Source organism: Besnoitia besnoiti, chromosome II (assembly GCF_002563875.1).
Source record: "Besnoitia besnoiti strain Bb-Ger1 chromosome II, whole genome shotgun sequence".
Classification (NCBI taxonomy): domain Eukaryota; phylum Apicomplexa; class Conoidasida; order Eucoccidiorida; family Sarcocystidae; genus Besnoitia; species Besnoitia besnoiti.
The window spans coordinates 5,282,861-5,298,131 of NC_042357.1; the positions used below are offsets into that span (position 1 = coordinate 5,282,861).

Below are 15,271 nucleotides of genomic sequence, written 5' to 3' on the forward strand. Positions count from 1 at the left end.
GCAATGCAGCCTTTGTACGTGTAAAAGACACTCCCTGTAGCAGGCTTCTTTCCTTTGGCGAGGCAGCTGCCTCGCGTCCGCTACAAGTCTGTCCGTAGGCACTTTGCTCGTGCTGCAGCGCATTGTCGACGAATCATCAAAGTGGAAACAGCCTGAGGCCGACGCGGGGCGTCTTCTGTCTTGTACCCTCTTCTTGTTGGCACGCAGCAGCAAACACACACGAGGCATTACTTGCACCGTCCTGCGGTACTCGCTCTGAGCCTGTACAGCAGCGCGAGACATGGGAAGAAGTTTCGCAGGCTGCGGCGCGGCGGCGAGCACCCTTCATTTGTGTGTTTGATACTCTGCTTCTCTGCTGCCTTGTTGCTGGCGGTTTCTCACCCGTCTCTTTCCGGATATTCATCTGGTAAAAAAGGAATAAGCGCGATGGGGGTGGCGACCGGATGCTGTACACGCTCAGAGAGCTTGCCGCAGGACGGTGCAAGTAACGCGTTGTGTGTGTTTTCACCACGTTCGATGAGACAGACGGAGACTCTTCGTCTCTGCTTTGATCCCTGCCGCAGTCGCTAGGAGCTCGAATTTCAAAGGAACGAGAGTTAGATTCGCCTTCTCAGGTTGACGGCCCGTTGAACACGACGACGCGCCGCAGGGAGACACGCGGGCGCTTTTTCGTGTTTCGCGTGGACGTCTGGGTCGCGGCGAGCGACGCTCTCTTTTCAGCTTCGCCGTGCCTCTCGGGGAGACGGTCGCTCAGCGTGACACGCAGTCTCTGTGCTGGAGTTGGCTTCTCGCCGGCTGCTGCTGCCAGCTGCATATCGCGCCCCCCCCTGGAAGTTTGTGGAGCCTGTGCCTGGCGTCGGCTCGTCGGAAGCCGCGTGTTTCCATAGATCCCGCGAGGTGGAGGCGCTGCGGACGTCCTCCTGTCTCAGATCTGCGTGTTTTCCAGCGATTTCGCGCCTCGAAAGCTTACAGGCTGCCGCTGCTGAGCTGAGAAGCTGAGGCATGAGCAAAGGCGCTCGGGTCTGCAGCGGCGGCGGGCTGGCGCGCAGTCGCGGTGACCACGTGTGTGACCGCGTGCTTGCATGCGTTTTTTTCTCGGTGTCTCGCGCCTCTCTTTTGGCGAATCTTTCTTTTTTCCCGCTCCTCTTCGCAGCGTGTCTTCGCTTCTGCGTCTGCCGTGGCCGCTTGTTGGCTCCTGCCGGCGACTCTTTCCGCATGTCTCGGTGTCCCCGCCCTCTCCGCGCGCGCGATCCAGGGCGCTCCAGCGTCGCTCGCGGGTGCGCCCGTAGGTTTTTTCGCTCGCAGCTCCATCGCCCGTGCATCTTGTGCCCGCTGCGCACTTTCTCCTCGGAATGTCGCTCGCAGGACACGCTGCTTTTCTCGGCGCCGAGGCTCCGCGGAGTCCCGCAGCGCCAGCCTCCCGGTCAGCGCGGGCAGCGGCGCCCCCCGCCGGCGGACCCGCGGCGCGGGCGTCTGTCTCGCCGTCCTCCGCAGTCTCTTCGCTCTCCGCCTTCTTGACTGGCGCGCCGTCGCGCCTCGCTGCGGCACTCGAGGAGTCGCGCGTGGAGTCTGCCGCGGACAACCGCGAGGTGGAAGGCGTGGAGCGCGCCCTCGCAGCCGTCAGCGGCGCGCCGAGCCGCGGCCGCGGCGCGCTGACTCCTCCCAGCAAACCCAGGAGCCCCTTGCGGGTGAAGTTTGACGAAAACCAGAAAAAAGACGCCCACGCGCAGAGTGCAAAGGAGGACGCGAGCGAGGAGCTGCGCGGAGACGCGGAAGACCTCGGCGACGGCGAGGCGTCGCCCTACCAAAGACGAGACGGCGAGTCCTACGCAGCGTTTGCGGAACGCCTGCGAGAACGGGAAGGCGCACCGCTCTACCTCGACAACAACAGCTCCACCGTCGTCGATCCCAGAGTCCTCGAGGAAATGGCGCCGTTCTTCGCGAGTGAGGAGCGCGCGCGGAAAAACAGCAAGCCTTCCAAAGCTGATTCACCCAAGCAGCCAAGGGGCGACTGGAGGCACTGCCTCACACGTACACGTACATATGCAGATGTCCCAGCCGTTGTAGAATTGCGTAACTCTTCTGCTTGTATACGTGGGCAGATCTTCATGTGCGTATCGGACTAAGCATGTGAGGACGCATATATATATATATATATATATATATATATATATGCGTGGATATATCTATATGAATACATCGTTTTTGGAGGCCGCAGCAGGAGCCGCAAAACGCTGAGGCTTACAGGTACGCGCGTGAGTCTTCAGGCGCGCACGCGAAGGAACATGCCGCGCGCCATCTATGTATGCATTCATTCATACATGTGTGTATGTATATGTATATATCTACATGTATAATTGTAGATATGTGCTGTGGAGCCGGCGTGTCCCACTGAACTCCGGTTGGCGGACGTATGCGAGCGCCGGTCTATAATTATGAGCGCACTTTTTGCCTTCGATGACCAAGCCGCCGAAGCCGCTCGCCTTCCGCGGACAGCGCTCTGGGCGCCGTTCAGCGAGAGGGTGTCTCTTTTGATTCTGACCCGTTTGTTGCGTGCTTCGATGTCACTTCTTTGTTGCCCTGCGCGTGCAGGCCTCTTCGGCAACCCCGGCAGCGGCCACGAACGCGGAGAAGTCAACAGAGCTGCTCTGCAAGAAGCTCGCGAAAGAGTCGCCAACTGCCTGGCTGTCCCGCCTTCCTCCATCGTCTTCACGTCTGGAGCGACAGGTGACTGCGTGCGAGTTTCGCGGCGAGATGCATCGACCGAGCTGACTCACGCGAACTCTCCACAGGGCTCGGAGCCAATTGTCCCAAACTCTAAATGCGCGCTCACACTCATATATCCACTCAACTCCTGACTCGCATGCATATATATATGTGTGTAGACATATGTATGGACATATTTCTATACGCATGTATATATATATATATATACGCTTATGTATATATGTGAATATCTGTAAGGTGCACAGAGAGATGCAGCGGGGGGCCCGACGGCCTTGCATTTCTCGTCATCTTTCCGTTTCTCTCGTTTGCCAGGAGGTCGCTTGAATTGAATTCTCTGCATGCAGTTTTCCACGGAAATATGAGTATGGATGTGTCTGCCCGTGCAGGCTGCTAGCCCTGTATACGGGGGAGGAATAGGCAGGCGTCTTTACCGCCACGGGTGTGGTGGAAGGCAGGGCGGAACGTCTCACGCGACGGACAGCGCTTGAGACGTATACGCCGTGTCTCGTCTCTAAATATATCTATGTACATACGTGTGTATCTTTCTACCTATGTTTATGAGTCTTCACTCGCGGGAATGCGCTTTGAGATGTGATGGTCGTCTATTCTTTGCAGCTCGAAGACCGTGCAAGACTACATACATGCATACATACATAAGTACATACACATATGCATATATTTAGAGATTTATGTATGTATACATATACATGTATGTGTGTGCGTCTGTGGAGGAGGGGGTCGGGGAAGGGTTGTCTGGGTTCGGCGCCGCCGCAGCGGACTGCGCGGCAGCCATTGAACATCTCTGCGCCTTAGCGAGTCGCTTCGCGCTGCATGCAGGCTGCCGCCGGCGGCCCGCGTCGCGCCGCTCGCCGTCGCGCCTCGCCCGTCGGAGCGACTTCCTGGGCGGGGAGTGGGGAGTGTGCGGCCTGGAGAACGTTCGGGTGCGGTTTTCCGTTCTGCAGCTTCTGTGCGGTGGCGAACGCTGCCTCGCGTGTGTGCGCAGAGAGTCTGAACTGGGCGATCAAGTGCGGCGCCGAGAGCCAGCGCCGCCGCGGTGTGGGTCGGCACATCGTCACCACCTTCGTTGAGCACCCCGCCGTCTTGGAAATCTGCAGATTCCTCCAGGTGCGTGAGTCGAGCGAGAGAGGGCTGGAGAGACGTCCGAAGGCGCGAGAAAACGTTGAAGAAAACCGAGAAAACAGGCAAAGCAAAGAGAAGCTGAAACAGCCGTGCGCCCTAATTTTGTCAGCCGTACATATCTGGTGGGTGAGGCGGCCTGAGCATCAGCCTCGCCGTTTGAGGCTCGCCTCTGCTTCTGTGGCTGCATGGCATGTCGATGTCAGAACTGCTGCCTTCCTCACCGCGCGTGCGGCTCTCCCCACAGTCCAAAATACTTTCGCGCGTGGGACTGTGTGCGCCTCGTCTCCTCGCAGCCTCGTATCCTTGGAGTGTATCTATAGTGTGTTCATTGATCTATAACCCTTGAGCCTATAGTGTAATTGTTGATCTTTACATGTACGTCCGCCAGGTGTGATACACCTTGTTTGACGACAGCATGCTGCGGCGTTTTCGAAATGCCGTTTTTTTCAGGAAGAGCATGGTTTCGGAGTCTCGTTCTGTCCCGTCGATCGCTTTGGATTTCTCAGCCTCGAGGTCCTCCCCGGTCTCCTCTCTTCAGAGGTAAGACGTGCTGCTGGATGCGTCCCGATTCCCTCCTTCCGCGCGGATGCATTCCCCTCGCAATGGGCGTCGATCCGGTAGCTTGAGGCGCCAAAGCGAGCGCTTGGCAGCGAAAAGGGGAACCTAAAGGGGCGCCACAGGGCGTGTCGGCGCGATGCGGCATTGCTGATCAGTTAAAAATCAAGTCTGAAGGCCGATTGTTTCCTGCCCTGCAGGCAGCAATAGGATAGGCGACCTGCGCATTCGCCTGGTCGTGTCATATCTATGTATAAATATCTGATTCGCGTAGATGCAGGTCACTCTAGATGCATTTCCCACTTGCCAGAGACGTATCTCAGCAGAAGTGTGCACTCGGACATGCATGCGCAGAGTTGGAGGGGCGAAACGCCGACCTCCGGCAGGTTCGCTGCTGTCCAGGCGCGCACCATGAAGAATGAGCCGGAACGTTGTCTTTGTTTTTCGCATTTCCATTCGTCGTTTCCGCTGCTCTATCCTTTCGGCGCATGCCCTTTGGAAGACGCGCCGCGAGTTGTGAAGGCGCCGCCGCGCGGAGGGAGGGTAAACTGCTCGCGGGTGTCTGTCCCCTGTGTGTCTCCCTGGACGGCGCTTCAGACAGCCCTCGTCAGCATTCCGCATGCAAACGCAGAAATCGGCGTCGTGCAGCCAATTGAAAAGGTGAGCGCAGGCCGGAGGCACACTCCGTGTCTTCAGGGGAGTCGACGACCATCCCGCGCGGCGCCACACGCGCTGCGGGTGCCCTCTCGGTGATGCCTCTAGCTCTCTGCGTCTCGCCGTCTGTTCTGGGTGCATGGAAACGCTCATATTTATACACATCTGCGTTGAGACGGTTTTACCGAGGAGAGTGAAAACGCGTACACATATGTATACATATGTATGTATATATTCATATGTACGTATTCGCCTAGTCCGGCGGATAGGCAGAGCGGTTAGACGCTTCCCGGCGGTCGTTCGGTCTCTGCGTGCAAAAAGGACGGCGGAGACTGCTGCTTGTAGGGTTCATCGTCAGGACAGGATTTCGCAAGATTTTTGGCTCGCAGGTGGCGAAAATCGTGCGCGACCGCGCGCCGCTGGCTCTCCTGCACGTCGACTGCTCTCAGGCGCTGGGGAAGATCCCTGTGAACGTTCCGCAGCTTGGAGCTGACCTCGTGACCAGTAAGGCGTGTCTAGCGCTTCGAACAAGTCTCTCTAGATGTATGTATATATATACAGATATAGATATGTACATCTTCGTGTCCACGTTCGAGCTGCTTCCATGGGGCTTGTGGGAGGGTTAGGGTGTGTGGACGCCCGTGGGTATGCAGATAGGGGGCGCGCGCCGCCGTACTCGCTCGTCGGAGCTTGTCGGATTCGTCGTCGCGCTTCGCCGTCGCTTCTCACCGCCACCTCGGCTTTCTCTAGTTGCGAGGCACCCTGCCAAGAGGCAGCTTGAGGCGCACTCCCCATAGAGGATCTCGCGCGCGAACCCGGCCTGCGTTACGACAGTGGCGTGCCCTTGCTAACCCTAGTCTGGCGCTTTGTTTTCATCGCAGTCGCAGGGCACAAGATCTACGCGCCGAAGGGCGTCGGGGCGCTGTACGTCGGCCCCCGCGCGCATCTGCAGCCGCTGCTACACGGTGGAGGCCAAGAGGGCGGTCTGCGAGGGGTGAGTGCTTCTGTTTTGTGCGTCGGACGCTCGAGCAAACGGTGGCAGCGGCTCCGAGGTTCGTGTTTAACTTTTCTCCGCCGACGGAGGGCTGTGTGAAGCGCTGCCACGATTCTCAAGCGTTTGTGTATGCCAGAGACGCCGGGGTCTGCTGCAGCTGCGGGGGGAGCGCCCAGACCTCGTGCGGCCGTGGCTGCAGAACAGGCAGTCCTCCCGCGCGGAGCCGATCTGCGAGAAGAAATATGGCGTCGCGCGCTGCGCCGCACTGGTTAGATAAAAGAGCTCTCACACGTTTGACCGAGTGCCTGCTGCCTGCTTAGATCGCCTGGCCTCTGGAGCTTGTCCGTGCTGACGAGACTCGCTGCGCGGCTTCAAGGCCGGGCGTCTTGTAGGAAACTCCACTGTCTCTGTGTTTGCGCTACACAGGGGACTGAGAACGTGCCCTACTGCGTCGCGTTGGGCAAGGCGTGCCAACTGATCGCGGAGGGCTGGGACGAGCCGCAGCTCTCGTCGCCGCCCTTCTCCGCGGCAGTCGCGGGATGCGGAGGAGACGCGGCGGAGGAAGTCGAAGGAACACGGGGACGTGACGGCGAGCGCGAGAAAGACGCGGCGGCGCTGCGAGCTCTTGACGGCTCTGACGGCGTCCAGACACCCCCGCTGGAGGAGCGGACGACGACGCCGCGCGGAAAGAAGCGCCGGCGGCTGCCCAGCTGGCTTCCCTCCAGTCTCGGCGCAGCTTTCTTTGCATCGAGGGACAACGACGGCCGTCCTCCTCATCGTCTGGCGGCAGACGGGGCTGTCAGCCGGCTGCAGCGGGTGTGTTCGTTCATCGGCTTTGAGCGCCTCTGGCCCGTCTTGCCCTTCGCCTCCAGCGCCGACGCGCGCGGACGAGACAACGCCCACGGGCGCGCGTGGGTGCGCGGACAGGGCGGAGCGGCGAGCGCGCACCCGGCGCACATGGAGAAAACGCTGCTCAAGTTCTTCTTCCACTTTTTCGCTGAGTTCGCAGTGCTCACCCAGTGGACTCACGACCAGAGTACGTCGCGGGCGCGAGCGGATCTCAAGGAGGCTGCGCAGGCCTCAGAACACGCGCAGCGCCGAAAAAAGAGGGAACTCCTCCGACTCATCTCTGCGCCGGGCTCTCCCTAGGATGGAGGCTGGAGACCCGGGGGCCGCGCCAGGGACTATATGTGTGTGGGCAGCAGAAGTCCGCCCTGATTCGCATGTGAGGTTTCATAACAGATATTCTCGAGGTAGGGTGACTTCTCTGGTGAAGACAACTTCTCTTTTGAAGACGAACATGTCAGCGATGCCTTCGTTCGACTTCAACTTCTTTCAAGCTGTGTATCCCTTTTCCGTGCCCTCAAATCGGCTTCCTTCTTTTTGCCTTCTTTCTCCCGCGCTGCAGTCGCCGAAGTCGTTCGCGTTAACGGGCCGCTGGGGCGGCTGAGGCCTGGCGAGGCCAGCGAGGAAAACAGCCCGCCGAAGTTGACGGAGGCGTTCCGCGCGTTGCCGAACACGCTCTCCCTGTCGATTCGCGGCGCTGACGGCAAAGAAATCGTCAGGCGCCTTCGCGTGAGTCGTCGTCTGCCTTTGAGAAAAAGCTGCTGCCAAGGCAGCGAGAGACAGCCCCCGTCTCTCAGCAGCGAACGGCCATTAGGCCTTGTATCTAGCCCTCCTACTGGCGCGCGCGAGGGTTCGTGAGGGGGATAGATCTTCTGCTGGTCAGGATGCGCACGAGTGTCTGGAGACACCGGCTCGTTTTCGTGTCTTCCGCTCCCCCCTATGCACGCGCATGTGGCGGCGCGCCGAGAGAGACACTCTCGCCGGTTAGGGTCTCGACACTCGCGGGCGAGACAGGCGTCCCTGCTCCCTCTCGCCTGCATAGCCTGTGGAGTTTCTGCGGCTTCTGTGTGTGGTAGAACCGGCTGTGCATCTCGGCAGGCTGCACCTGCCACGGCTCGGGGAAGCTGACGAGTGCGACGCTGCAGGCAATCGACTTGGATCGCGAGTGGGCGTTGGGAACCGTCCGCGTGTCAACCGGTAAGGGGTGGCAGGACGGGCGCGGCGCCTCCAGGCGTCCCTCCACGCGCGACTTCTGAAGCTCGCCTGCGCGCGAGAGTCGCCTCGCTCCTTGGGGCGAGCGGGCGGCGCGTGCGGATATTTGTGTGCGTGCATCTGAGCAGAAAACTGTTTGGGTAGGAGTATGTAGCGAGGGGGGGGGGGGGGCGGGGGGGGGGGAGCGAGCGAGGGCAAGGGCAGAGCCCGAAGGAGACCGCTCACGGGGGGGCCGTGTCTTTCGCGATTTCACTTTTTAGTTGTTGTGGCTCAGCCGCGCTGAACTGTCGGTCTACGTGCAGGGCGTTTCACAAGCATGGCCGACGCGACGGTGGCTGGGCGCCTCCTCGCGCGCTTCCTCGTCGCGCAGAACTTCGTCCTGAGGCCGCCGTCTCCGCGCAGCCTCGCCGCCGCGGACGCAGCCGGCCGCCGAGAGGCGTACGCGGAAAAAAGAAAGCGCGAGGACTGAGCGAGCGTGCGCGGGGGTCTGACGCATGCGGCAGGCGGTGGTGCCTGCGAGTTTTTCCGGGGTCTCCGTAGAGGAGCAGAACAAGAGAGCATGCGGAGAAGCGAGCGCCGCCACGGAGGGTCGCCGTCCGCCGCTCGCCATCTCTTCTGTAGACTTGTTAGCCACGAAGAAATGCAACTGCATGTTCGCTTCCTCATCGCCCTTTAGCAACGGAGGGGCGGAGGGGGTAGGAGGCGAGAACCGCTTCTTTTCCAACGCTTCAGAGCGCTAAGAATCTTTCTCCGCGGCACTTCACGGGTTGCGCCGATTTGTGGGGTTGGATTTTAGGAATCTTCAGAGGGCCTGTGACGCGAGACAGGGCAAGCGCAGAGGCGTGTCGGCTCGATGCTGAAGCTCGCGTTTGATTGCACTTCCTTGTCTGCTTCACAGCGCGCGGGAAGGAGAAACATGACCTGCGGCGCGTGAGTGTCGCAGTTCAGGGCATGTCCCTCCTTTTTTCTTGCTGCCCCTGAATGCCGCGGGGCTTCCGAAGGCCGCGACACAGGTGGGCGCATCGTGTTGTCCCGTGTGTCTTCTGTGTCGTTGGCGTGTGGGGCGTTTTTGGAGGTCCGCAAACGGCCGACCTTTCGTCTCCTGGGTCGCGCGGACTGAAATCTGCCGCGCCTATCGCTGAAAAAAACACTGTTCTGAAGCGGGTACAGACGAACGAGGCAAGAGGTAGGACGCTAGCTGTTGGAAGCCGGCGTGTCGGCCTCGCTTCCGCGAAAAATATATTTGAGACGGTCTATTTCTTGAGTGCAAACGGTTTTCTGCGAATTGAGCAAGACTGCGGGCTGCGGCGCATTCCACTTCTGTCCGCGTTCGTTTCGCCGGGAAGCCTCTGGATTGAACGCGCCTGAGGCGCGTGAATCCGCAGCAGGTTTGGTCATGGCTTTGTTTGCAGAGTTTTTAGTCGGACTGTGCAGCCGAATATCCCCGACTAAAACTCTCGATTTGTCTATGTTTTCACAGCAAAGTGGAGTGTTTCCAAGTCGCGGAGAAGCTGGTGGCGTCTTTCCCTCGGTAATGAGGACGGCGCAACGCGTCAATGTATTTCACGTGGGGAGGGACAAGAACGTGAATATCGAGACCGCGAGCGCATCTGTTTACCGTGGACAGTGCGAGAAACGCCACTTTTCGTCGTGCATCTTCTGCGCTCCGTGTGGAAGCTCGGTTCTGACCGCTGGCAACTGAAGCCTTCACTGTGTCCTGTGTGCAAGGTGAGCCGCGTTGTCGCGCGCGTGTATCTGCAGCGCCAGCGACACAGATAACGCCAAAGGTGCTCCAATCAATCATTGGCGCGGCACTTGACGCCGTAGTAACAATACTGCCACATGCCATGCCCGCACAACAAAAGAGCGAAATCGGGGGGGATCTGCCCCCCAGTGCTCACCGTCTGCTAAAGCGACTGCGATTTCCCCTCCACAGACACCGAAGGTTTCGCTGCATCAACGAAGCTCGAGTAGCAGGCTTTTTTTAGGCTGAGGGTGATAGGCAGACCTGTGCAGCGGTGCGTGAGCAAAGGTGAGCTGTGTGGATTGCGCACGAAAGACCCCGCCGAATTAGCCTCTCCAACAAGCGGTTCGTACGCACATGCGAACCTCCGCGAGTCGAGCTTGCGGCTGAGTTCCCGTGGCTGCGGTGTTTTGCGCCATCGAAGCACACCTCTCCCCGAGGACGGATGAGCAACAAGCGGGTTGCGAGGCGACAGGGCAATTGGCGCGTGTGCTGTGGTCGGTTCACAACAAACTACAATACACGTTTCTTCACCGACAGACATGGCGGACTGTTGTTACAGGAGACGAAGTCGAGGTACCCGACGGAGCACAAGCTTCAGGGCGGCCTCGAGAAGACAAATTGAACGATTTAGCAACAAACAGATAGAAGCGGCATAACGAATGCGGTTGCTCCTACACTGATCAACTGGTACGTCGCCTAGTCAGTTCCGCTGAGCGACATGCCTGATGCTAGGCTGGAATAGACCGGCAGCTCCCGCAGAGGCGCCGCCTGATTGAGAGCGAAAGCGATGACTTTGCGGTGAGATATCTGCTTTTGGGGTCACGTGAAAGTGTGCAGAGTCGCCGCCAAGCGAACGGTGGCACTGGGCAGGTTTCTTGGGTTTTTTGGGTGCGATTTAGTGAGAGGCTGACTAACGCTTGCCAGGCTCCTCCGTTAAGTCGAAGGGGCGATGCTTGAAAGCGCCGACGCCCGTCTGGCGCTGTGTGTTTCAATAGCCTATCTGTGGGTGTAGTTGCCTTTGGCGGTTTTTCTCCGGTGGCTTCTCGCTAGAGACACCAGCCAGGGATAGAAACGTTAAAAGCGTTAAGCTTAGTCGCTAAAGCCCCCTGGAACGTGTTTAGTGGTTCCGGGGCGAAAAAAGTCGGACGTGGTACAGATCTCTGCCTGGGGCTGAGCTCCCTTGCGTTTTCCACTGCTTGCGTTGACTGAATCGCCTCCCGAGTGCCTCTTGAGGAACTCCACGCAGTCAGTCGGGGAGCGTCCGCAGAAATAACTGGCAGCGAAGTCATTATTCCGTGTGTGTGCCTGCGGCCCCCTACCGGTCGCCGGCCGATTACGCGCTTTTTCCGGCAGGAAGCGCCTGGGTCTAGCAGGACAGCAGGTCGTGGTCTCGAACTCTTTCCGTCTGTCTGCCGTCGCACGCCTGGTTGACTCGCGAGTCGCTAGCGTCCGCGAAGGCAGCACAACTCGAGGGCTGGCTTCGCCCGTCGCCAGCGAGCGGGGTCTCGGCGCGTGAGGTCAGCCGGCACCGAGCGCGCTTTCCCCCGGGGCACGCGGGCTCCACAAGTGAACAGTCGATCTGCGCGGGACAAGGCAAGAACGAGCTCGGCGAGCGCTGGGCAGCAGCTCGACACCTCGTGCGGCGGGCGCGACAACTTCCAGGCTCGGTGTGCCGACGTTTTCCTTTTTAATGCACTCCCCTGGCGTTCCCCCGTGTGCCCTCTTTTTCTGCGCTTCACACGTGCCAACCCTCCGCAGCCTCTACGCAGATTCCGTTGCGCGCCGCCGCGCCGTCAGCGTCTCCGCTCCGTCGTCCTTCAGGCTGTAGTTGCCCAGCTGCTGCGCCGCCGCCGGGGGCCGCGCCTAGCCAGGGGTTCCTCGAGGCGCGATCTGTCGAGGCGTTTGCACACGTGAAAACTGACGCCCTTCTTCGAAACGTGTAAAGTCCGGCTTCGTCCTTTCTTCCCGACTGTGCTCGACGCCCGGCGGGCACTTGCCTCGCGTTGTGGATCTTCGCAAGCACCTGGGCAGGCGGCACGCGCGCAGCCCCGTCTTCGCTCCCCCGCGCGACTGGCTTCGGACGGCCCTTTCCAGTCCCGCCTGCGACTGCAGGGGTTTCTGAGACTAGCTTCGGACGATCGACCCCGTTCAGCAGCTTTTCCGCGTCCTCGAACCCTTCTGGCGACTGCCGCTGAGCAAACCGATACGTTGACACCGCCGAGTCATTTCCCGTCGCGGGGCTGTGGTGTGCGCGCCTCCGTCGTTGCCTGTTGCACCGCGCAGCGCTCCGACCGCACTTTGCGATTTTCTGCGGAGAACAACTGAAGCGTCGACTTCCTAGCTCCCCAGGAGCCTCGCCAGCCGACAGGCAGTTCCCAGAAACGTCTGCAACCATGTCAGGATCCGAAGGCGCCAACACGACGCCTCGGCGATCGCGGTCGCTGGCGAGCGCCTTGCGCGTCGCGGCCGGGGTGGGCGCCGCGATGCTTGCTGTGCTGCCGTCCCCCTCCGATGCGCTGAATGTCGATCGGTTCAGTCGCGCCTCTGAGCTCAGCGCCGTGGAGATGCCCCTGAATGTCACAAATCCCTGGGCTGAAGTGCTTCAGCGGTACAACGTCCCCCTCGTACATGGTAAGTGACCGCAGCCGCCGCAGAGGAAACTGCGCCGCCTTTTGTTCTCCACACAGACAGGTCGAGCAACCAGAAAATTCCCGCGGGATGCCGCCGAACACCGTGAAGAAAGGCAGGCGCCAGAGGAGCCTCATATTCGGGGGCCTCGCAGAAGGGACTCGGTAGAGGGTTTAGGCGGCGAACACGAGGGAGGCTCGTCTTGGGCGGTCGCGGCGAGAGTGTTGCATCGCGCAGACCGGTGCTGCGGTGGTGGAGGGCGCGGCAAGCTGGAAGCGATGTACGCCCCGCACGCCAGCGACGCGCGCGCGGCTGATTTGGCTTCTGTGCGTGTGTGCCAGGCTCTGGCGTGTACGTGGATCTCGGCAACAACAAGCTGTTTAAGGGCAAATCGTACCGCGAGCCGAGCGGCAAGTGCCCGAATATTGGCAAATACATCGAAACCTACCAGCCTACAAAGAACCCAGCCGTTTGGCCAAACAACTACCTGGCGCCGGTGCCCTTTGCGAACAGTGAGCAAGACACCAAGCCGCTGGGCGGCGGTTTCTCGATGCCCATCCCGATGATCAGCCCCAAAAAGCTCAGCGAGCTCAAGGAGCTGGCTGCGTCAGTGCACCGCAACCCCGAGGCCTCGGCGTACGCGAAGGAGTACGTGAAGCAGATCAAAGACGACTTGGGGTACTGCATTTGGTGGGCGCGCATGACGTCGGCGCACGACGAGGACGCCAAACCGACCGCTGCAAAGGAAAGTCTGTATCGGTACGCGTACGCCTGGGATGGCGCCAACGAGACTTGCCACCTGTTGTACCTGAACATGCAGGAGATGAAGGGCGCAGGCACTTACTGCAAAAAGGGCGACGAAGGGACAGACTTGACCTGGTACTGCTTCAGTCCGGCGAAAAAGATCGACAACAACCTGGTCTGGGGAAGCGCCTACACACGTCTCGACCACGCCGCAGAGTGCCCTCAACACGGCCTGAAGGACGCGCACTGGGGACAGTGGAACGGCCGGTCTTGCCAGAAAATGGCTGTCAGGAAGCGCGTCGCCGTCAAGGACGCCGCAGAATGTGCCCTCAAGCTGTTTCAGAGCAGCCCGAGCGACAACCCGACCAAATACGTCGGCGACGAAGGCCGCGGATGGGGGAAGATCTACGACAACATCGTCGGGGTGCTGTTCCCCGCAGGCGCCTCGGGGCAAGACCAGCCGCACAGCCGCGGCGTCGGACTCAACTGGGCAAACTACTACAACACCAAACGCACCGGCTCCGTCTGCGAAATGTACGACGGCGCGCCGGACTGCCTCACTCAGGCCCCGCGCCAGTACGCCTTCGTCAGCCTCGGCGACCCAAACCCCGAAAAGGCGCAGCTGCCCCCCTGCGCCGCCACCCTGCGAGGCGTCTCCATAGACCCCTCCACATGCAGCTGTCCCGCGGGATCTGAAACTGGAACTGGCCAAGGCCAAATATGCTCTGAAGAGGGCTGGCAGCAACAGGATATCCAGTGCACCTGCAACGAAGGTAAGTGCAGACGCGGCGCCAGTCGGGCCCGGCTCCAAATGCCTGAATGAAGCAGAGGCGAAGGAGCGAGTGAGAGTGCAGCGGAGCGGAGAGAGTCGACACGCAGACTTCGTGCCTCATTAGACCTCCTCGCGGCGTCTGCTCGCCCCGGCTCCCCAGTCACGGAGGGCGGATCAAGTTCTCTGTCCCGTCTCTCTGGGGTCTACGGTTTAGCGCACGCGACTGCCTGCTTGTCGTTTGCTTCGCTGCAAGGGCGCCCGGTACAGGGTTTCCTCGCCCAAGCAACGCTCGCCAGACTGCCTAGCAGAAAGTTTCACATCCTCCACGCTTCTGTCTGTCTGTCACGCGATTCTGCAGACAACGCCGAAGACGGCGTCAACCCCTGGCTCATCGCAGGGCCGTGCATCGCCGTCGGAGTGTTGCTGCTGGCAGGTGGCGCATACTGGCTGGCCAAAAAGTAAGGCCTAAACCCTGGACGACGTGTCGTACAGAGAGAAGAGAGAGAGGACGCAGCCGTGGTGGAGCAGGCATCCGGGTGCGACGGCTGGCAGGTGGTCGCCTAGCGCGATATGAGGAGGGAAGCGAACGTGTCTGATGTGTGATGACTTGTTTGCAGGAACACGAAGGAGCCGGTGGTAGAGGCGCCCAACATCGAAGAGGAGTCCACAGAGCGCACAACTCAGCAGCACAAGCAGCGAGGAGACCTGCTGCAGGAAGCCGAGCCTTCTTTCTGGGGAGGTAGGCGGGAAAAACGCGTAAAGGGGAAAACCTCATGTGTCTCGAGGAGATTCACTCTCCCTGGCGAACTGGCCGTGAGCATCGATTATGTGGCTGCCGACGGTATGTCCTGCTGGAAGCCATGTCCTCCTTGTACATGTCAACAGATTACTATTCTGCAAGCGAGCTCTTCAGGGAAGGAATGCACGCGAGACTCGCCTCTAGTTCGACAGGCGTCATCAGCGTATCATACAATCTGAAGTCTCTTCCCACGGCCTTCCGTCAGGTGTAAACCGCGGAATTCGCTCACCTCTGCTTGTGCTTCTGTGCTTTTTGCAGAAACCGAAGAGGATTCAACAAACGTCATCCTTGAAGGCGACGAAATTGACAGGGACTTCTAGTTCCGCGGCGAACAGCACGGCGGGCGGCCCCCCCCCCCCCCCCGGGGCTGCTCTGTCCTGTACAGGGAAACCTGATCTGCGGTTTTTTCATAGTCTTCCGACTGAAGGTGGAAACTCGACTTACGCTTTGCCT

General features: G+C 60.1%; 2 protein-coding genes across 2 annotated transcripts; both read left to right on the forward strand.

Annotated features, from left to right (window-relative positions):
- Nucleotides 1-1,352: 1,352 nt before the first annotated feature.
- BESB_040880 (aminotransferase, class V superfamily protein) lies at nucleotides 1,353-8,597 on the forward strand (the record flags this gene model as incomplete). Its single annotated transcript, XM_029362674.1, has 11 exons — nucleotides 1,353-1,944; nucleotides 2,593-2,727; nucleotides 3,731-3,852; nucleotides 4,318-4,407; nucleotides 5,020-5,082; nucleotides 5,466-5,580; nucleotides 5,958-6,070; nucleotides 6,497-7,106; nucleotides 7,479-7,645; nucleotides 7,993-8,113; nucleotides 8,431-8,597. 11 exons carry the CDS (start codon nucleotides 1,353-1,355, stop codon nucleotides 8,595-8,597), a joined length of 2,295 nt encoding a protein of 764 aa, XP_029221639.1.
- A 3,671-nt stretch (nucleotides 8,598-12,268) lies between these two features.
- Nucleotides 12,269-15,138, forward strand: BESB_040890 (apical membrane antigen 1 domain-containing protein; the record flags this gene model as incomplete). The annotated part of the gene is made up of 5 exons (XM_029362675.1): nucleotides 12,269-12,506; nucleotides 12,845-14,020; nucleotides 14,378-14,477; nucleotides 14,637-14,758; nucleotides 15,077-15,138. The coding sequence occupies 5 exons, from the start codon at nucleotides 12,269-12,271 to the stop codon at nucleotides 15,136-15,138; spliced, it is 1,698 nt and encodes a 565-aa protein (XP_029221640.1).
- Nucleotides 15,139-15,271: the final 133 nt, after the last annotated feature.